Genomic DNA, 22,451 nt, shown 5'->3' with positions numbered 1-22,451 from the left:
AGGAGGTTGTGGGAACAACAGAGAGCCCGTGCCTGGGGCACAGTAGGTGCATAGTAGGAAGCCAAGTAGATGGCTTTGCAATGTAGTTGAGCCTTTCCCACACTGCCGAGAGGTTAGGAAAGACTTCCAAGACCACTAGTAAAGACTGATATTACATCTAAGACCATTAATAAACAGGCATACTAAAATAATAGGCGCTCTTCTATAAGGTGCATGAGAATGCTTTGTGAACCCTACACCTGCATGGTTGGCTGGAAATTTCTGCAAGGACGAAAATATCCCTTCTGGGCCATTCAGTGGCCTATGAGCACGTAAAATGTGGCTCTCATGACCAAGAAACTGAATTCTAAATTTCATCAGACGTAAATGTAAATGCCACATGTGGCAAGTGGTTGCCATGGTCATGCAGCCAAAGACACCCACGGGCAGAATGGGACCTGTGCACGCTGGGGACCCAGCCCTGAGCCTCTCTCCTAGGCAAGATCTGGTTCTTTGTCTAAAGATACAGGAGCAGAAAAGGGGTGAGTGGCCACAGAGAAGATGGTGGCTGAGTTTTCTGTCCCCCACCCCCACCTCTGTCCCTAGGATTTCTGTTTAGCTGCATTTGGATTTCATCCTCCTTTGAGACTCATCTCTATGGTTCATCCTCTGTACTGTTTTACAAAGGTCTCTGTTTTTTTCCTGTTATCTCAATGTAACATATTTTAAACACACTTGAGAAGCAGAGTCTTCAATTGCAAAGGGAGCTTGCCAAGAGGAGGATAAAGCATTAAGGCAATTATTTCTTGGAAGTAGCTCTAAAGATCCATTTACCTGTCTCCCATGGAGCTTGCAGGCCGGGGCGTAAATGAACGGGCATTGACACGTGGGACGTGGGCTTCCGGGCCCCAAACTGAGTTCATTTCTGCCAGTTAAAACAGATGTGTCCAAATGCCAGATTTCATTTGGAAACACATGTTAGCCTTGAAAATTTCTGCCTGTTTTTAGGGTGCACTTCCATGACTGTACGTATATGTGTAGCAATGAGCGTGTGGGAGGCACGCTCGCCCAGTGTGAATAACGGCTCTAGCAAATCCTAGTAAATCAGCCTGTGTGTGGACCCTGGGTGCCACCCGGGGCTCGGAGGGTGCAGGACGGGCTCGGAGGGTGCAGGATGGGGCTCGGAGGGTGCAGGACGGGCTCGGAGGGTGCAGGACAGGGCTCGGAGGGTGCAGGACGGGGATCGGAGGGTGCAGGACGGGGCTCGGAGGGTGCAGGACGGGTTCTGACCATCTCCATGCAGCGTTACCCTCACAGGGCGCTGCTGCACCGGCTGCCATCTCCTGAAGAGCTTTTAATCTATTTATTTTCCAAATCGGAGCATTCATTTCCAAATGGCGCGTTATTCATTTTTTTAAAAAGAAGTGCTGAATGGAGATCTTTTATTGTCTAAATTGAGTGTCAGTGTTTCGGGGTGGGAGCTTAGAAACCTGAAGCATTGAGACTGCTCCCTGGAGAAAAGGGGAGTGTGCCTTTGTCTCTTGATCGCGTTCTCTTTTGAAGCTGCAGCCTCTGGTACAGGCATGGCACACGCGTGCTTGGTGCACGTCCTCTGAGGCACATCAAAGAGAAAGATGTAGGACAGCAAAGGTGGAAGAGAGCACCGTGCTCTTTCCTGCTGCTCTCTGGCCGGCAGGGAGGCAGAAGGATGGCCCTGTGTGGGCCATGCCTGGGAGTTGGCATGACGTCACCTGGGGAGGCTGAGGAGAGGCACCTTAAATTATGGACTTAGGCAACATGTTCACGTGCTCTGTCCTGCTGCATGTTCAGCTTGCTGCAGCCGACTGAAAAAAATAAAAAGCTCAGCCTTTTAAAAAGTGTCTGAGCACCCACTTCCAATGTGTGTGTGGGTTTCCCCACCATCAAACAATTCTCTGGACACCATCTGGGTGTCCTACGATTCAACTCAGGTCTGACAGTGTCTTCCCAGAGAGCATCAGGTTCCACAGGTTAAGGGCTCAGTCCCCCCAGCTGTTCCCTCTTCAGATGCCAATCGAAAGCCCGGACTGCCCCTGTGCTTCTGACTATCTAGCTATAAGTTTGAGGTTCCAATGACCCCCTCTTTGGGTTCGATTAATTTGCTGGAGAGGCTCACAGAACTCAGAGAAGTAGTTTGCTTACTAGACCCCTGGTTTATGATAAAAGCATATAAGTCCAGAACAGCCAGACGGAAGAGATGCAGAGGGCAAGGTCTGGGGCGGGGGCGAGGGGCTTCCTCTCCAGGCGCTCGGTTCTCCCTGAGACCTCAGTGTCCTCCAATCTGGAAGCTCTCTGAACCCATCCTTTTGGGTTTTTATGGAGGTTTCATTACTGAGATGATTGAGTCAATCTGTGTCACGGCCACTGAGCTAACCTCCTGCCCCTCTCCACTCACCAGAAATCAGGGGCTGGCACTGAAAGTTACCCCGTCTATTCATAGTTGGTTCCGTGGCAATGAGCCCCTAACCTTAGGTGCTTCCAGAAGTCACCTCATTAACATAAACCCAGTGGTGGTGGAAAGGGGCTTGTTATGAGGAACAAGACACCGTTTCACCTTTATTCTGAAGAGACTTCAGCAACTGAGGGCCGGAGACCCAATGTTATACACAAGATGTTCCGGGCTCTTATTCTCAGCAAAGGCCAAGAGTTTCGGGAGCTGTGAATCAGGAATCATGGACAACGACCAACTGCAGAAGAGAAATGTGTCTTGGTCATCTGAACGACCAAATAAATTTCTTATAAATTGCAATGTCTCACTTTTCGAAACAATGACTGAGTAAATCAAACACTCTAATTGTCTAAGCAAATGAAATACTCAACAAACCTTTGCTGAGTGCCCGGCACGGTGTGACTTTGTACAGGACGCAGGACAGTCACTAAGCTGCTGGGTTGGGGGGAGACTCTGAGACACCCACCCCAGCTTAGCCAGGCCCGGGTCTGTGACCCACCCCACCTTTTGGGCCCTGGTCTCACGCTTTGCCCATCTTAGTGCCCGTGCCGCCCGATGGCGAGGCTGGCAGAACTTGTGCAAAATGAGGGTGTCTCTGCTTTGATGAGCTGCCTGGGAACGTTGTGGTGAGGGCTCCAGGAAGAAGGCACGTGGCGTGAGCCCGTGTGTAGGGTACGTGTCTGTCCCGTGGTGTAGTGTTGGCTGCAGTTTTACTCACGTGCTGCTGGTGGTCATGGTGGGGGGGGGGGCGCTCTGCACCGTAATCTCTGCTGTGCTTTCCCAGTGCGATCCCTCGAAACTTCCTGCGAGGTTAGAAAGTTTCTGTGTCTGTATGGCCCACTACGGCAGCCACAGGTGGCTCCTGGGGACTTGAAATGTGGCTACTGCCATGGGGATTCTTTATTTAATTTTAATTAAACCTAAATTTATGAACTAGATGTGTGTGGCCGGTGGCTTCCAGGCTGGACAGTGCAGGCCCAGGCCAATGTCCAGCTCTGGGACTCCTGGAGCCCGCGCCGCCTCCATGTTGTCTGACTCCCTCGCCTGCTTCTTCTGCTCAATTCCCAGCTTGGTTCTGCTCCTGCAGGAAGCGCCCGAGGCCCTGAAGCTCACGGGGCATGTCCTCAGTGCCCACGATGCTGTGAGGACCTCGCTACCGTCACCTGCTGATGAGTCTGTCATGCTTTCCACTGGGAGCCCTTGCAGAGCAGGTGTAACCCCAACACTTGTCTCACTACTTGGATGTCACTGCAGCTCTCCACACAACTATTGACGGGACAAATGCATCACAAGTGGGTTTGCTCATGTCACAAGCCTTACGCAGCGCGTATGCCAGCCCTGCGCTAGGAACTTTCAGGTCGATCATATTTGGGCACATCTGGGTGGGAAGCATGGTCCACTTCCCAGCTGTGTGTTCTGGAAAATCTACTTGACCTCCCAAAGGAGCATTTCTTCTTTTGTAAAATGTGAACAACACATTTACACATTTACCACAGAGTTGTTCTGAGGATTAAACTGAGATAAAATGTTTGGACTGTGCATGACACCATCGCAAACACGTGACGTTAGCCAATTTCTTCTTCTGTATCTCTTCATCCTCAGGGAGATTTTAGTCCATTCAGGGAACCAGAGTTTCCAAACAGAAAGCGAGTTAGAAAACATTACTCATACATTCATGTGTTCAGCAAATGCTTACTGAGCGTCTTGTGCGTGCCGAGCCCTGGGTACACCAGTGGACCAAATGAAATCGCTGTCCTCACGGGGCACACAGATAGGAGTTAGAGACAGGCGGGTTATACAGCAGGTCTCTGTGCCACTGGGACAAAGGTAGGTCGGATGGGGTATTGGGAGTGCTGGGGAGCTGCTAAGCAACGGCTCGCTGCCCCCTGTCCCCCAGAAGCCAACACTGTGGTCTGGCTTTTGAGAGAAGAACGAGCTTCTATTTGTGAACTTGGCAAGGAGGCAGGTGGGCTCACACCTGTCTCCCCGATCCAGGGTTCGGGGCGGGCTTAAGGGCTTCAGCACCAGACCTCCCTGGACAGTGGACTCTTTGCTCTTGAAAGGGTTCTGGTGTTCAGGTTCCGGTGATGTCCTGGTCCTGTGGTTCTGTGTGTGTGGGGGGGCAGTTAAGGGTTCACAAATGTTACTCATGAGTGGGGTAGACTCCCGGTCTTAGAAACAGGACAGGACCTGAGCTGGTTCTGTGGTTACAGGGTGATGGACACACCCCTGTGAATGGAGGTGTCCAGGTTGGCTATTGCTGGGGTGAGTGTTGAGCAAAGGCTTGAGGAGAATGCGGGAGTGAGCTGCACAGACACCTGGGAACAGCATCCCAGCAGAGGGAACAGCCATTGCAAAGTCACGGAGGCAGAACATGCCTTAACATTCCATGAAGACGAGGTGGCTGGAGTGAAGGTCGGGAGTAGGAGAGAAGGGGGTCAGATGAGGGAGTGTCGTGTGGCCATCGTAAAGAGACCAGCTCTTACTCTGAATTTGGGAACCACTGCAGGGCTTCATGAATCTGGCTTTTGCTTTCGACCGATGGCTCTGGTCTTGTGTTGAGAACAGACTGTACAGAGGGGAGGGTGCCCGTAGGGAGATCAGTGGGGATAGTTTAATGATCCGGGTGAGAGATGAGGAGGCCCCCCCGTTGTGTGCGTGTGTGCGATGCCTACAATACGTGTGTTATGTGGACCCTCCATGTGCCCATCGTCTAGCTACAACAATGACCAACTCATGGCCAGTCATGTGTCACTTACCCCCTTGTTCACTTTGCTCCTTTTCAGAATGTTGAGGAAAAATTTCCAGGTTGTTTTAAAGAATATTCCAGATATGATATATTTTCGAGGTTCTGGATGTAATTGGAAGGTAGACATGATTTTTCGACAAATTGAATGTGAGGCGTAAAGGAAAGTGGGTGAGTGAGTGGCCCCTGGCCAAGAGGGGAGGACGCAGGGCAGAGCAGGATCAGGAAGGGCAGGAGCCGCGTGGGGGATGCGCCGACTTTGAGACTGGATGAGACATCCGAGGGGAGGTGTTTTGAGGTGGAGGGTGGAGGTCCAGGAAGGCCATGCTGTTAGTGATGGTCCGGAAGAGGTTAGAGCCGCGAGGCTGGATGAGATCACTGGAGGGTGAGTGGAGCAAGGAGACTCGGGGGGCCCAGGGACACCCCAGCAGGAGGGGTCAGGGCAGGATCCACGGAGGAGATGGCGTGGAGCTGCCTGCTCACGTCATAGTTATTTCCAAGTCACTCTGCAGACAGTGCTGTAATTCACATTCCTGAGAGCAGATCATTGGGCTGCTTGTCTGTCTAAAAGAAGGGTCCATTCCATAGGCGAAAGGGTCGTGTTCTGATTAATCATATTCCTGCGATTTCAAGAGCGAGTTAACATCTCATGGGCATTGACCGTTTGTATTTCCTGTCTAAATAAGAAAAATTCTTCCTGAGATAATGGTTTTAATGCACTTTTCTCTTTTCACCAGGAGGGGTAGAAGAAATGGGTAGGACCAAAGGGTCATCCATTGGCTCAGGAGTGGGAGACCCTGGGGCCAGTCGGGACGCCCCTGGGCGCCTCTCTCCACCTCTCCGTCTTTGTTTTCTCAACTTCAGAACAAGGGTGCCAGACAGTTGCCTCCCGTCGTTATCACCCTTCACGGTGATGGCCTGGTACCGGTCCTCTGGGATGGAGAAATCCTGAGTCTGGTGGTTACAGAGCATCTGGGGGCACCTGTCGCCCACCGTGGGGAGCTCCTGCAGGCAGGGGTGTGTCCTCCTCTGTACCCCATTTCCAGGCAGGGCTCACCACCTAGTGCTCAATGAGTGTTTTTTGAATGGATCCAGAGACTATTAAAAGCTAATTATTTCTCTCTAAATTAAAGCTTTTCTCCATAAAAAAAAAAACCACTTTGCATTTAGCAGCAGTAGGATTTGTACATTTTAAACACTTCAGAGGGGGCCATGCTCTAATCCCCTGTCTCAGTGTGTTGGTGCAGTCACTTTTCATTCAGCCCGAAGGGATCACGGGGGGGGGGGGGGGTGGGGGGGGTGGGGGGTGGGAGGCGCCCGCCACACCCACTGGACAATATGTGGGGCTGACGTCTCAGACCTTGGCGTGGGAGCCAGGAGGACACCTTGCTCACGCACATGGGCGCTGCCGTGCTCGGTACCTGCACTGACCAAGCCTGGCTTTCTCCTTGCAGGAAGCATGGCTGACGCCCCCAGGGAGGGGAAGCTGGCCAGGTGTCCCAACTTCATCCAGCTGATTGACATGGCATGTGAGTCTGTGGGAGGAAAGGTAAGCAGGTCTCTCCTGACAAGAACACGACGGAATGAAGCCTAGCTGGGGACGCAGCAGCATGGCTGAGGGCCTAGCGAGAAAGAAAGGGACCGGGCAGGAGGGCCACCTACCTGAGGAGGCCCGTGGCTGCAGAACGCTTCCGAAGACTGTTTCTTAATTTGGGGGCATTCTAGCCTGGGTGACGTTGCCTTAAGTTGAAAGCAAAAAGACACTGTGCACCTGTGTGAGAAGAGTCCATTGTCCCTCTGTGTGTTTTGTCTTAAATTTACCTGTCAGTGGTACACGAATATAGTATGAGAGTCACCTGGACAACATATGAACACTTTGCAAGTGTTACCTCAGCAATGTGCAGAGGACTGAGGTCCCCGAGTGTGCAGAGGACTCCGGTCCCCGAGTGTGCAGAGGACTGAGGTCCCCGAGTGTGCAGAGGACTCCGGTCCCCGAGTGTGCAGAGGACTCAGGTCCCGAGTGTGCAGAGGACTCCGGTCCCCGAGTATGCAGAGGACTCAGGTCCCGAGTGTACAGAGGACTCAGGTCCTCGAGTGTGCAGAGGACTGAGGTCCCCGAGTGTGCAGAGGACTGAGATACCATCAGTGTGCAGAGGACTCAGGTCCCCGAGTGTGCAGAGGACTGAGGTCCCAAGTGTGCAGAGGACTGAGGTCCCCGAGTGTGCAGAGGACTGAGGTACCAGCTGTGTATGAAATTGCTAAGATACCAGTAATGTGCAAGGTGCTGTGTATGGTAGAAGGAAAGACCCAAGCCTGCCCTCAGGAAGCTTATGCTCGGCCAGGGAGCTGAATGGAAAGTGCAGAGCAGAGCTGTCATTACGCCTGGGAGCTTGCTATTGGAGCGCCTCTACTCCAGCCCTGGGCACCAGCCAGGCATGGGTGGGGAAGTGACCTGTTGGAAGGACTAACCAGGCAAGTGAAGCTCTAAGTGGGGGAGAGGGCTGGCAAGGCAAAGAAAGGAGGATTCAGACAGAGGATGCTGAGAAGGGGCCCGGCAAGCTCCAGTGGGTTTAGTGTTTCTGGAACAGTCCAGGGTTTGTGGGGCAGTGGGGGTGGAGCCTGGGGAGGTAGGAGAGGCCCCCTACCCCGTGAGGGTTTCTTCCCGGGAGCCAGTGAAGGACTCACCTGTGCTTCGCCTGGAGTAATTCTCAGGGGCAGGCCCATCCCGACAAGTAGAGACTCCCCTGCATTGACCATCCAAACCACCCACAGCCCCAAAACAACGAGGTCCTGGCCTACCCTGTAGGTTCTGGTCTGGACTCGGACACCAGTAGGCTGGGTCCCCTCCAGACTGTAGCAGTGAGTACGGCCTGGGTTCGAAAGGGTGACCAGCAGCCTGTTTTGCTTGGCAAAATCTGTTTCACACCTGCTTTCTTAGTGTAGTTTGGAGGACACCACCTCACTCTCAAACCCGTCTTGCTTTGGTCGACTGGTTACCAGCCATCCTCTCTGCAGGGCACCCCCTGCGAGCCCAAGCACAGGTGTGGCTACTGCGCTGTCAGTGAAAGGGTCCCAAAGCCCAAGGTCCTTGTTGTTGAAAGGAAGAAAGTTGGTTAATTATCTTCCCAAGTGAAAGAAGTTAGCACTTTTGCATCCAGATGGTAAAGGGGATTAAGAAAAAAAGGTGGGAAGAAAAGATTAAGCAGGGAGACAAGCAATGAAATCGAAAGATTTAAAAAGCATCTCGGCTTAATTGCATATTGTTTCTCTTCCCCCAGGCAATTGCACGGTTTCTTTTTACTGCATCTCCTAATGTTTCACTAGGGCATGAAATAAAATGGTTTTTAATTTATGGTTATTTTATCTTTACTTCTCTCTTTATTTGTCTAGATTTTATTTGCAACAGATGACTTTTTTGCTCCTGCAGAGAACCTTATAAAGGTATTGTAAATCGGCGTTCTGCGGTGGGGACACTGGTGTAGTGTGATGGACGCAGCCAGTTAATTAAAACCCTCCCGCTCACTTGGGGTGGGAGTCACGTGACACGTCCCAGTCAATTAGCATTTTAGAACAATAGGCACATGTAAGATCAGCATCCACTCAGGCGAAGACATAGCAGACACAGACGGGGACATGACACGGAGATTTGGGGCCACATTGCTTTGTGGGGGAAGCTACTGACATCCTCTGTCGAATGTGGAGGTCATAATTTGCTTCGGGAAGAAAAATGGCACACATCTTGAATTTTTTGGAAAATGTCTTACCTGTGTAATTATGAATGTGTAGGACATGTTTTTTTTAGAAAAAGCACAGAGAAAATACTGACAAACATAGGGAAGAAATGGAGGCTGTCATTGGAACTCTGCTACCTGTCCCACCAGCGTGAGGGGCGAGAATTCTTGCGAGGGTGAGGCAGACGCAGGTGCACACACAGTTAACGTCGGGACAGGTGTGGCTGCAGCGAGTGTCTCCACTGGGGGCGGTGTGCTGGCCTCCTCGGTGGTTACTGCCCATCTGGTCACTCTGGTAAACTGGTCGCTCTTCCTGGGCAGGAGCTGGCCAGGTCCCCACACGGTGAAGTCTGACACCGAGGGCATCTGGCACCTGTACACTTACTCCTCGGAGAAAACCGTAAGGAAATGAGGGACCAGATGCCGACTCACTTGTTCTAGGTCACTAGAGCAGCTAGTAAGTTTCACAGGCCCCCATTTTACTGCATGCCTACCTTTGAAACATGTAAACGCATGCGTGCCCGGCCTGAGCTATCCCCGATTCACATATTTGCACGAGTAGGCACAGATGTGTAGAAAATATTAGTTTCGGTGTTGTTTGGAGGGGAGAAACTGTCGTGTGGGGTGACAGGCGGGGTCTCTGCTCCTGCTCCCCATATAAGAATACAAGATACGGTGAGGCCAAAAAGGAACACCCACGGAGCCATAGGTAGGGGAGTCACACCACTATAGTCTCACTGGAGGCTGGATTCACACGACATGCGACCTGCTGTCCGCTTTTCTGCCAACCGACCAACTCCCCTCGCTAGCTGCAATCCGCCGTGCTAAGTGCAATCTGCGCTTGCTAGCTGAGCCACCAGCTTCTTGCTAGCCCCCATTTTTTCTGCTAGCGTAGCCACAGCAGTTATATTAGTGGCCAATGGCTTACGGGTTACAGCTGACGGCCAACTAATGGCCATCCAATCACAGTTGATGGTCATTTACTATCCGAGCCAGCACCTTTCTATGTGAGCCCAAGAGCCAGGAAACTGCTTTCTGGGACTCTGTCCCCACAGAAACCAACCTAAATGTCCATCAATGTGGACTCTATAAGCACGTAAGGATCTTCCAGGTTGGGAGCAGAATGTGGCCACACACTGGCAACCAGAGAAGGCCATGCGTGTTATATGCACGTAAGACATGTTCAAGGTTGTGAAGAGCTAGGCTTGGGAGGTGAGAGAATTGGCCTTATTTCTTCCATTACCCTTGAGTGTATATATGTTCTCTCTCTATACACACTAAACATACATACGTACGTTCACACTTGCAAATCACTTAAGCTATATAAATATATATCTACCTTCTCCTTTCTGGAAAAGAAGATTACAGGTAACGCTAAAGCCCCTTTTACCTCCAACTCTAATGCCAGCCCGTTCCTTCCCTTTGTAGAATTAATGGTACTATAAGATTGGTGTATTCTTCTAATATATTATGCACTTTTAAATAAATATATCCATATCCATGTCTAGGAAATAATACTGCTTTTTATTTTTAAATTTGTACACATACTGTCATAAAGGATTGAGCATTCTGCAAACATGCTTTTTCCCCTGGTGTTCGTGTGCCCCGTCCACACTGGCACAGAGGTCCGGTGACCCCTTAACTGCCGGATGACAATGGACCAGGGTGTGGGCCCATCCCCCCAATGCACATTTAGGTTGCTTCCATTCGAACTGTCGTGAACGTCCGTGTGCTTGTGTGTGTTCACCCCGGGGTCTGGCCTTTGGTTTCCTTTTCTTTAAGAATGTATTTGTCACCGTAAGGTGAGTACCCTATGTGACAGTACTGCCACCAGTCAGGCAGCATTCTCTCCAGTCCCCTCATGCCTTTGCGTCTTAATCCGGTTGCCATGGCAGCTACAGCAACAACACACCTAAAATGACCCACCTGCCACCAAAGCTAAACTAAGCACCAGGAAGCTTGGGGTCCGAGTGGCCTGGTGTTTACGTGGGTGGTGTACCCCTCCTCTCACTGAGTTCAGGCCAGAGTTTCACAGTTCCTTAACAAAGGAACGGCTGGAGGGTGGGACCAAAATGCCACCAAGTTTGGTACACTGTTGCTAACCAAATCTGGGGCACTTACTGTGCCAGGCGTGACTTAGCATTTTAATGCTCACAGTGGCCCAGGAGGAGGACAGCGCTATCCCCCTCTGACACATGAAGCAACTGAGTCACAAGAGGCTGAGGACTGCACTGGGCCCTTTGCCTTAGGGAGGACATAGTGCTGGTTGGGCCACCAGCAGCAGCTCCCTGGGAGCCCTGCCCAGGCCCACCACCTACAGCTTGTCTGTGACTTTGTCCTTTCCCTGCGCACCTGCAGGCAGATGTCCCTAAGCAGAGACAGAAGCCCCTCCTCCTCGCACCGGACTTGATGTGACAGGGAAAATGTCTTCCATTCTTGGCCACCTGCCAAGAGCCACACAGTTTCCGAGTCTGCACTGCTCAAGGGCTTTCAAGCCCCACGAGGAGGGGAGGACCCTCCCCGCTCTTCAAGAAGCAGCAGCATGGGCTCAGGGCCCATCGGACTAAACTGAGTCCCACGCTGGCTTCTGTGACTTGAGTCCACGCTTCCACGCAGGTGGCACGAGCAGTGTAGTGCGCTGGGGTTAAGCGTTCAGCTGGACCCGAGCACCTGGTCTGCTCTCCACGCAACTTTGGCTGAATTCCTTGTTAAACAGTGTTGTCTGGGTTGCTTTGGAGAGCTGTCCTTTCTCTTTGTTCCGGTGGCGTTTTGGGAGGCACCTAGCCTGCAGAGGGAGTTGTATCATCTGTGGGGCCCGGAGATTTTGGATTTTACCCACTGTCATCGTGGCCAGTTCTGTGAGCTGAGGCCACAGAGTGGAGTTTCCTTGGCTGACGGCGATTGGTACAAAGGAGGCACTGGATTTGGAACGGGGTTCTGTGCAGGAAGGGAGGGGCAGACACTCCCACGCCCACTGAGGATGCCCGAGGGTCCCCGTTGGCACGGCCCATCTGTTCTTTTGGGGCAAAAGGTAATATGCGGGGAGCCCAGGCTCACGCATGAATGTTAATTGTTGATTTGTTGCATGTCTTGGCTTTAGAGTGACAGTCCATGTTTTAAAGAGCGTGAATACACTGAGTTTGGGAAATGGATGGATGGATGGGAGACCAGAAGGAAAAGGATGCCAGGTAATGAGATGATGACTCTCTTTGTTCAAGACTGAGACATTTGAAAACAGGGGCTGTTGGAAAGCCGGGGTCCGTTTTGGGTCACTTTTAACATGTGACCCTTGGAATGCTCTGTCATCACAGATGTCCCTTCTGAACATCGACCTCTAGAATTCAGGAAGGGGTAGTGGAGACCTGGTCATCTGTGCACCACCAGGCAAAAAGGAGTTGCAACACCTGGGTGGGGAGGTGAGAACACGATGACGGCCGTGGAAGAGGGGAGAGCAACGTGCAGACATTATTCTCATCAGGTCTCCACGGCTCTCTGTAGGAGGGCTTCTTATCCCCATTTAACTGCCAGAGAAACAGGCTCATTACTTTCGCCCAGGTCACATGCTGCTAAGAAAAGCCAGGAAACGAACCAAGAGCTGTCCTATGCCCCTGCACATGCTATCTCTTATGTCACCTTAACATGTCACTGCTTCGTGGGCCGAGCTCGCCCTAACGGGGATGTTCTGTCCTTTCCGTCCTGTAGGTCACGACTGGTGTGTCATCAAGCTGGGGATACAAGGCGTCATCAGGGGCTTCGACGTGGACATTTCTTACTTCACGGGAGACTATGCTCCTCGAATTTCAATTCAAGCAGCACACTTGGAAGGAGGTGCCTTGGGAACCACTGGCCCCAGAATGAGCATTGTGGGGTCACGAGGCCCAGTCCCCTCACTGTGCATTTCTCACCCAGACGTGTTTAGCAACTTGTCGAGGCCACTTTGCTGCCTGCCACATAGCTTTCGAGCTCTGATTCCGGCAGAGTGCTCTGTGGTGTTTGATTTTTAGCTTACCAGTGTTCTCTGACCCCATTTCTATAGCATTGTTCTCCCACTCTGAGGCCTCACCCAGAGGCACCCGCATGTGTGTGGTGAACAGGGGCGCGGGCAGGGGGTGGGTCGTCTGGAAGATCTGGGCTCCACGGCTCCAGCCCCGCTCAGATCTCCCAGGGTCATGGTGACGCAGCAGCTGTGGGGTTTCAGCAGGTTCCTCCTTGCGTCTTGAACCCTGGGCCACACCTGTCACACAGGCTCTTCACGTTGGACCTGCCTTTTTATTTCTTTAGTTGGCATTACCTGACGTTGGTCCCAGAACAGACATTTTAGAAATATGTGCTGTATGTGTGTGTATGGCCACGTACTTAGGGAAGACGAGCCATGTCAGTTGGCGAGTTTGCACTAAAAGCCCCGTGGGTGTGGATGAGCTCCGCTCCTGCAAGCTGGGCAACCTGAAACCTTGAGTGATGATGGGAGAGAGGTTATTTCACAAGCAGGAAATGGCTGGTGACAAATGGGTAAGAGTCTGTCGGCCCGTCACTTGTGCACAGTGCTTCTGTTTCTGAACTGCCCGAGGAGCAATTCTAAGGATGCCACCAGGGAGGGAGTGTTTCTGGAATGGCCCTGGCAAAATTCCAGCTTTTGAAAACTCTAGCCAAGTGATAAACTTGGTGAAGTGTGACTTAACGTGGAGCCGATATTTGCTATTCTGAAGCAAACGGGCTACCAAGTGTATTGCACTGCTTTTTAAATTACCGATAGTATTTCAAATATTGAGCAACTTCAACAGGTGTGTCTATTACTTTGACCATTTGGTACTTTGATGTAAGCGATACTACCATTAGTAAAATGAAAATTGCCATCCAACCGCCCAAGCGAGAGCATATCCTTTTGATCTTGAACTGTAACCCAAACGGCCACTCTACCTTCAGATACAGAGGCAGAGATGCCGCAGCGAGGAGAGAGAACGGGAGCTGCAGCCACCCCCCAGGAGCTGGCCGCTGTTGCTGAGGTACGCCTTCCAGGTCAGGGCTCGTCAGGGCAGCAGGGACGTGCTCCCCACGCCCGGCCATGTGAGGTGGTGGCACACGCAGCCCTGCCTGCCTCTCCTCATTTACCGCCCAGTGCCACCTGGCAGACGTTCCGTGAGTGGCTTCTGCAACCCGGCATGAGGGAGTGTCCCGGGGGTAGTGCTTCTCACAGCTCAGTCTGCTTCCCCAGCCACCTGCAAAGTGCTGCCCTGATGGAATGAATGCAGAAACTGACAGAGTTTAAATACGTTTTAGAGAATTGGTCAAAGTAACTTCAGGCCTGATGAACTTAATGAAACAAACAACTTGGGCTGGTGTTTTGCTGTGTTCTTGTTTTTTAATGTTTGTATGTCCAGAATTAATTTACGTTGTGCTTTACAAAAGCATTGATCCCTAGCAGCCTAGGGAATAAAGAACCGGCCCTTTCGTTTGAGAAGCACTGAGCTGCAGAAAACTGTCACAGGCTCCGGCTAACCAAGTGAGCCCAGGTCTCGGGGTCCATGGGAAGAGCCCCGGACTTTAGCTGAATGTTCACATCACCATCCCAGTTTCTTCTCTCCAAGAATCCTCAAGACGAGGCATTTGGAGAAATCTCAGATGTTGTCTTTCATCCTCACTCTCCCTGCCCTGCCCCCTGCCACCATTAGGGGCTGTTTTGATCAGAGTGAAAGAAACCAGGGCCTTATTTTGTTTATTAAACCTGGGACTGGATCTTTATTAGTATTTTTATTAAAGTGTTCCATTAGGCATCCATCATTAATTTTTATTCCAAGAATTTCTACCTGATAACCCCACCCAGGTGCTAGGGGGAAAGAATTTATTATTCCCTGGAGCCATTGCTAACATTTTTATATTTATTGCTAGCTAAAGTCCGACGACTGGGATTATTTGGTTCCCATGACAGAGCTTGAACCAGGGAAGCCTGCTTCCGGCCACAATTATTTTCTTGTTAATTCCCAGCAGAGATGGACTCACATAAGACTCAACATTTTCCCAGGTAAATATGATGTGGACCCATCTCCAGGTCTATGGCTTCTTTACTTAACATTGGCATGTTTGAAAAATATAAAATGAAGTCACCCTTTTTTTCTTGGTCACTGGTCTCTCGAGCACTTTAAGATTATAATTTGCCCTTTTTGTTCTCTAGGAAATCCTTGTTTTAACACACCCGTTCATAGGCAGTTATCGAGAAACTATCAAGCCGATTAGGGTGCAGTGGAACTAAGGGCATTAGGTTAGATACCTCCTAGGAATCTCTCACAGGTATATTGCAGTTGAAGGGTTATGTACAAGTCACCCTCATTTTATCTTATTTAATAGTTTTATTGTAATGTAATTCACATAACATGTATTCACACATTTAAAGTATACAGTTCAGGACTTTATAGTTATGTTAAATACATGGTTTAAAGTCTGTGTAAATATATAGTATTGTGTAACCATCACCACAGTCAACTTGAGAACATTTTTATCGCCTCAAAAAAGAAATCCCACATCCTTCAGCTGTCTGCCCTCCCCCCCAGCCGCTCCCCCCCGCCCCAGCTCTAAGCAACCATTAACCTGCTTTCTGTCTCAGTACACTTGACTATTCTGGATATTTCATATACATGGTCTTTTGTGACTGGCTTTTTTCACTTGGCATAATATTTTCAAGGCTCATCCATGTTTGCCACATATCCGTACTTCATTCCTTTTTATGGCTGAATAATATTTTGTTGAAGGGATGGACCATGCTGTTTATCCGCTCATCAGTTGATAGGCATTTGGATGGTTGCCACCTGTGGGCTGCAATGAATAATGCTGCTACAAACATTCCTGTGCATGCTATTGTGTGGACATATGTCTTCATTTGGGTCTGTACGCGAGATTGGAATTGTTGGGTTGTATGACAACTGTTTTTAATTGTTTGAGGAAGTGGCTGCCCCATTGTACATCGTACCAGCAGCGTATGAGGCTTCCAATTTCTCCATATCCTCACCAACACTTGTTATCATCTGCCTTTTGGATTACGGCCATCCCAGGGGATACAAAGGGGTCTCTCATTGTGGTTTTGATTTGCTTTTCCCTGATGATGAATGATAACGGGCATCTTTTCAGGGGCTTACTCGGCCATGTGTCTATTTTCTTTGGAAAAATGTTTATTCAGAGCTTTTCCTGTTCTTAAATTGGGTTTTTGTCTTTCATTATTGCATTATAACAGTTTTTTGTGTGTTCTACATACAGATCCTTTACCCGATATACGCAAATATTCTCTCCCATTCTGTTGGATGTCTTTGCCTCTTGTTGATGGTGTCTTTGGAGCACAACAGTTTTAATTTTGATGAATTTCAACTACGTGTTTTTTTGTGTGTGTGTTACTCGTGCTGTTGGAGTCATCTAGGAAATCATTGTCAAATCTGAGGTCATGCATAAAAGCAGCCTCAGCAAATTTAAGAAGATTGAAATCATACCAAGCATATTCTCTGATCACAAGGCTTTGAAATTGGATATCAACTGCGAAAAGAAAGCAAAAAGAAACACAAATACATGGAGATTAAACAACATACTTTTAAAGAACGACTGGGTCAAAGAAGAAATTAGAGGAGAGATCAAAAGATATATAGAAACAAATGACAATGAAAATACATCCTACCAAAATTTTTGGGATGCGGCGAAAGCAGTTATAAGAGGGAAATTTATATCATTACAGGCCGTTCTCAAGAAACAAGAAAAATCCCAAATAAACAACCTCATGTTACACCTCAAAGAACTAGAAAAAGAAGAACAAGTGAAACCCAAAGTCAGCAGAAGAAAGGAAATAACAAAAATCAGAGCAGAGCTAAATGAAATAGAGAACAAAAAGACAATAGAAAAAATTAATGTGACAAAGAGCTGGTTCTTTGAAAAAATTAATAAAATCGACAAACCCTTGGCTAGACTCACTAAGATAAAAAGAGAGAAGACACTAATTAACAAAATCAGAAATGAGAAAGGGGAAGTTATCACGGACACCACAGAAATACAAAGGATCATCCAAGAATACTATGAAGGACTATATGCCACCAAATTTAATAACCTAGAAGAAATGGACAAGTTCTTAGAAACATATAGCCTTCCAAGGCTGAACCATGAAGAACTGGAAAACCTAAACAGACCCATCACCAGTAAAGACATTGAATCAGTCATCCAAAACCTTCCCAAAAGCAAAAGTCCGGGACCAGATGGCTTCACTAGTGAATTCTACCAAACCTTCAAACAGGATCTAATACCAATCCTACTCAAACTCTTCCAAAAAATTGAAGAAGAGTCAGTACTCCCTAACTCATTTTATGAGGCCAACATTACCCTGATACCAAAACCTGGTAAGGACAACACAAAAAAAGAAAACTACAGACCTATATCTCTGATGAATACTGATGCAAAAATCCTAAACAAAATTTTAGCAAATCGAATACAACAATGCATTAAAAAGATCATTCATCATGACCAAGTGGGGTTCATCCCTGGGGCACAAGGATGGTTCAACATCCGCAAATCCATCAATGTGATACATCACATAAACAAAATAAAGGACAAAAATCATATGATTATATCAATTGATGCAGAAAAAGCATTTGACAAGATACAACATCCATTTATGATTAAAACACTTAATAAAATAGGTATAGAAGGAAAATACCTTAACATAATAAAGGCCATCTATGACAAGCCCTCAGCTAATCTCATAATTAATGGTGAAAAACTGAAGCCCTTTGCTCTACGTTCAGGAACACGACAGGGCTGTCCCCTATCACCTCTGCTTTTCAACATAGTGTTGGAAGTCCTTGCCAGAGCCATCAGGCAAGAGAAAGAAATAAAAGGCATCCAAATTGGGAATGAAGAAGTTAAAATATCACTCTTTGCAGACGATATGATGCTATATATAGAAAACCCTAAGGACTCCACCAAAAAGCTGTTAGAAACAATTAATGAATACAGTAAAGTTGCTGGCTACAAAATCAACGTACAAAAGTCCATTGCATTCCTATATACTAACAATGAAATCTCAGAAAAAGAAATACAAAAAACAATTCCCTTTGCAATTGCAGCAAAAAGAATAAAATACCTAGGAATAAATTTAACCAAGGATGTGAAGGATTTATATGCTGAAAACTATAAGACATTTTTGAAAGAAATTGAAGATGACACAAAGAAATGGAAGGACATTCCGTGCTCATGGCTTGGAAGAATCAACATAGTTAAAATGGCCATATTACCCAAAGCAATATACAGATTTAATGCAATCCCCATCAAAATCCCAACGGCATTTTTTAAAGAAATAGAACAAAAAATCATCAGATTTGTTTGGAACCACAAAAGACCCCGAATAGCCAAAGCAATCTTAAGAAAAAAGAACAGTGCTGGAGGTATCACACTGCCTGACTTTAGCTTGTACTACAGGGCTACAATAATCAAAACAGCATGGTATTGGCGGAAAAACAGACACATAGACCAATGGAATAGAATTGAGAACCCAGAAATAAAACCACATAAATATGGACAGATAATTTTTGACAAAGAAGCTAAAAACATACAATGGAGAAAAGACAGCCTCTTCAATAAATGGTGCTGGGAGAATTGGATAGCCACGTGCAAAAAAATGAAACTGGACTGTTATCTGTCACCATGTACCAAAATTAATTCAAAATGGATCAAAGACTTAAGCATAAGACCCGACACAAAAAGCTGCATAGAAGAAAACATAGGTACTAAACTTATGGACCTTGGGTTCAAAGAGCATTTTATGAATTTGACTCCAAAGGCAATGGAAGTAAAAGATAAAATAAACAAATGGGACTATATGAAACTTAAAAGTTTCTGCACAGCAAAAGAAACCATCGACAAAATAAAGAGGCTACCGACTGAATGGGAGAAGATTTTTGCAAATAGTTCCTCCGATAAGGGTCTAATATCCAAAATATACAAGGAACTCATGAAACTCAACAACAAAAAAACGAACAACCCAATTGAAAAATGGGCAGAGGACCTAAAGAGGCATTTCTCTAAAGAGGACTTACAAATGGCAAATAGACATATGAAAAAATGCTCAACATCACTAATCATCAGAGAAATGCAAATAAAAACCACAATGAGATATCACCTCACCCCAGTCAGAATGGCTATCATCAACAAGACAAATAGCAACAAGTGTTGGAGAGGCTGTGGAGAAAAAGGAACCCTCATACACTGTTGGTGGGAATGCAGACTGGTGCAGCCGCTATGGAAGGCAGTGTGGAGGTTCCTCAAGAAATTACGAATAGAATTACCATATGACCCAGCAATCGCTCTCCTGGGTATCTACCCCAAAAATATAAAAGCATTTCTCTATAGAGACACGTGTGCTCCAATGTTCATTGCAGCTTTGTTTACGGTGGCCAAGACATGGAAACAACCAAAATGTCCTTCGATAGATGAATGGATAAAGAAGTTGTGGTACATATACACAATGGAATACTATTCGGCGTTAAGGAAAGATGATATAGGAACATTTCTGACAACATGGATGGATCTTGAGAATATAATGCTAAGCGAAATAAGTCAGACGGAAAAAGCAGAGAACCCTATGATTTCACTGATATGTGGTATATAAACCAAAAACAAGACAAACAAATGAGAAACAAGAACTCATAGACACAGACATATTTTAGTGGTTACCAGAGGGTAAGGGGGGTGGGGGGAGGGAGATGAGGGTAAGGGGGATCAAATATATGGTGATGGAAGGAGAACTGACTCTGGGTGGTGAACACACAATGGGATTTATTGATGATGTAATACGGAATTGTACACCTGAAATTATGTAATTTCATTAACAATTGTCACCCCAATAAATAAATTGAAAAAAAAAAAATCTGAGGTCATGAAGAAAACCTCGATGTTTTCTTTGAAGAGTTTTATCCTGTTAGCTCTTAGATTTAGGTCTTTGATGCATTTTGAGTTAATTGTTGTATTGCCGCGAGGTAAGGATTCAGCTTCATTCTGTTGCGTGTGGATACCTGTTGTCTGAGACCAGCTGTTGAAAAGACTCTTCTTTCCCACTGAATGACTGGCACACTGGTCAACAAGTAGTTGACTCATAGACACTCTGCACTTCAATTTCTTTCATCACTTTTTCACTATTTTATTTTTATTTCTTTCTAGAAACATTACTCTCATATAGCTCTACTTTCTTTTCCCCTTTGTGGTGGCACTATTGTTATACAAAGTACATCTATCAATGTTAAAAACCCAATTAGTTATATAATTTTGTTACAATTAGTTATACAATTTCGTGTCTTCTAAAGAAGCCAAGAGAAGACAGGTGAGCAAGTATGTACTTATATTTATTTAAGGTTTGGTATATTAACCTTCCTATTTGTCATTTCTGGGTTTCTTCATTTGTTCCTCTGGATTTGAGTTCCATTATGCAGTCATTTCCTGAGCTCAGTATAGCTGTACTCCCAACAACCTCCTTTTTGCTGTTCCTGGTAAATGAATTACACACAGATTACATGTAAGCCCCACAATACACTGTTGTACGTCTTATTTTATATTAGTGCTTTTTAAAGCACTTAAGAGAAGGCAGAGGAAAGATGCTTTTATACTGTCTCTTAGGATAATGACATACTCACTTTTCCAATGCTCTTTGTTTCTTCATGGTTACCTACTGGTTGTAGCATTTTAGCGACATCTATTTCACCCTCCCACTCGGAGTCTTCTGATGTGGCTCCCCAGGGAGGTGCAGGCTTGGGTGCCCCCAGTGACCCTGAGAGGACAATTTGGGCCCAGCTTTCTTTGACTCTTTCCCTAACCACACCCACAGTTAGCTCACTAATTGACTCCTGATTGCTGTTTTTTCAACTCTATCCTGGGCATAAATTGCTCCCCGTACCAATCCAATTAACTCTGGGTTTCTTTGAAGTGACCGTTTTTCTTGAGATTTGTGTTTGAGATTTGTCCTGACCCCAGAGCCCTCTCTGAGCCTTGTTCTTTCCAGTAGTTTGCCTGGCTTACTGTCTAGACTAGTTTTACAGTTTATGGAGATCTCTATGAATCGACCGGTCCCCTCTTAGCAGCTTTGCAGAGCACCCTGAGGCTTAAACTTCTTACTCTGTGGCAGTGAACTCAGTGTATTGGGAAGAGATTTGGAGCTCTGCTCCATGACCTGCTTCAGCCCCTGGCTCTGGAGCTGGGGTGTGCTTCTCCTTCAGTGACACACCTGCTCTAGGAGGTGAGTGCTCAGTGGAGGGGCTCACTGGGCTTGTCCTTCAGGGGGAAAGCTCTGCTTTGTGAACAGAGACACTGGTGGTGATGGCCCCCAAATCTCAGCGGGGCTGTGACGTGTAGAGCCCTGGAATGGGGGCTGGGTGGAAGATAGGTGTCCCCTCTTCTCAACCATGCTCACCTGGGACTTAACCTCTGCAACAGGCAGACAGGCAGGATGAGAAAGGGTGACGTCCGGCCCTTCCCAGTAAGAAAGCCTGCTCACTGGCAGTGGGGCCGAGGGATACTTGGGTGCCTGGCTGCACCCGTCTGCGGTGGACTCGCCACCTCAAGGAAGTGGGAGGAGGAAGTGAAGGTGCTGACCTGTTTCCAGTACCCCGCTGTCACTCTTCTTAGTGAGTTTTAGTAGATTTTCTTGAATAAATGTTGCTTCGTTTGCTGTATGTCCGTAGGACTATTTCCAGAGACTTTATTTAAATGGCTGTTGTTTTGTTTCTCTAACTCTCACCAGCTTCACTGGGGATCTTTTGACCCTCACTTTAGATGCAGTGTGTTTCTGGTTATCATGCTTTAAAGTAAGACCTCCACATGTAAAGATGAACACGTGCCAGCTGAGATTGAGTGCTTCCAGTCTGGCTGCTGCTGAATGACTGCCCCCTCTGGGTATCTGCCAGAAGTTTATGCCAATGCAGCCTGGTTTTGTGGATTATAAATATCAAGATTTCTACTGTTATGCTGAAATAATTTCAGATCACTCAGTTTCACCAAATCTTCCATGTAAAAATACATAGGGCTTGGTTTCATTAGATTACCCGATTAATGATTTTGAGTTTCTGTATAAAAAAGCTTGGCTTCCCCCTTCTGGGAAGTAATTTGTTTATTCAAACAAATAAAAAACATTCACTTTATTGGAATCAGATAATGTGCGTTGATTTTGTTAGCTATTTTCTGCCCTGTATACCTAGACTCAGGCTGCTGTGGTTCTCAGGAGGTATTTGATTTTGTGAATATTAACCTTTTGTATTCTCAACTGCATTGCTAAGCAATGTATTGTTGGAAAAATAAAAATGTAAGTCTCTTGTATGAGTGTGTGTGGGATTTAGCAATGCTCATTTCTAGCACCAAACATTATGTCTATGGTGAATTTCCCATTGCTTTTTGACTTTCCTGGAGTTCTAAATTCACACACACACACACACACACACACACACACACACACACACACAGAAGCACCTACTATGTGCCAGGACTGGTTCCAGGTAGAGAT

At 47.3% G+C, this 22,451-nt stretch overlaps 1 protein-coding gene across 1 annotated transcript in view; it reads left to right on the top strand.

Moving 5' to 3' along the window:
* The window catches only part of ALLC (allantoicase), a 29,112-nt gene that overhangs the window by 1,444 nt on the left and 5,217 nt on the right, over positions 1 to 22,451 (top strand). The window contains exons 2-7 of the mRNA XM_081068464.1: positions 6,668 to 6,762; positions 8,604 to 8,654; positions 12,045 to 12,132; positions 12,647 to 12,772; positions 13,868 to 13,947; positions 14,831 to 14,963. Coding sequence (XP_080924590.1) covers positions 6,673 to 6,762; positions 8,604 to 8,654; positions 12,045 to 12,132; positions 12,647 to 12,772; positions 13,868 to 13,947; positions 14,831 to 14,963 — 568 coding nt within the window. The 5' untranslated portion in view covers positions 6,668 to 6,672. The remainder of the gene's footprint in view (positions 1 to 6,667; positions 6,763 to 8,603; positions 8,655 to 12,044; positions 12,133 to 12,646; positions 12,773 to 13,867; positions 13,948 to 14,830; positions 14,964 to 22,451) is intronic.

This window comes from Rhinolophus hipposideros (assembly GCF_964194185.1).
Source record: "Rhinolophus hipposideros genome assembly, chromosome: 12".
Taxonomy (NCBI): domain Eukaryota; kingdom Metazoa; phylum Chordata; class Mammalia; order Chiroptera; family Rhinolophidae; genus Rhinolophus; species Rhinolophus hipposideros.
Note: the sequence above shows the minus strand (reverse complement) of the source record. Positions and strands in the feature narration are given on the sequence as shown.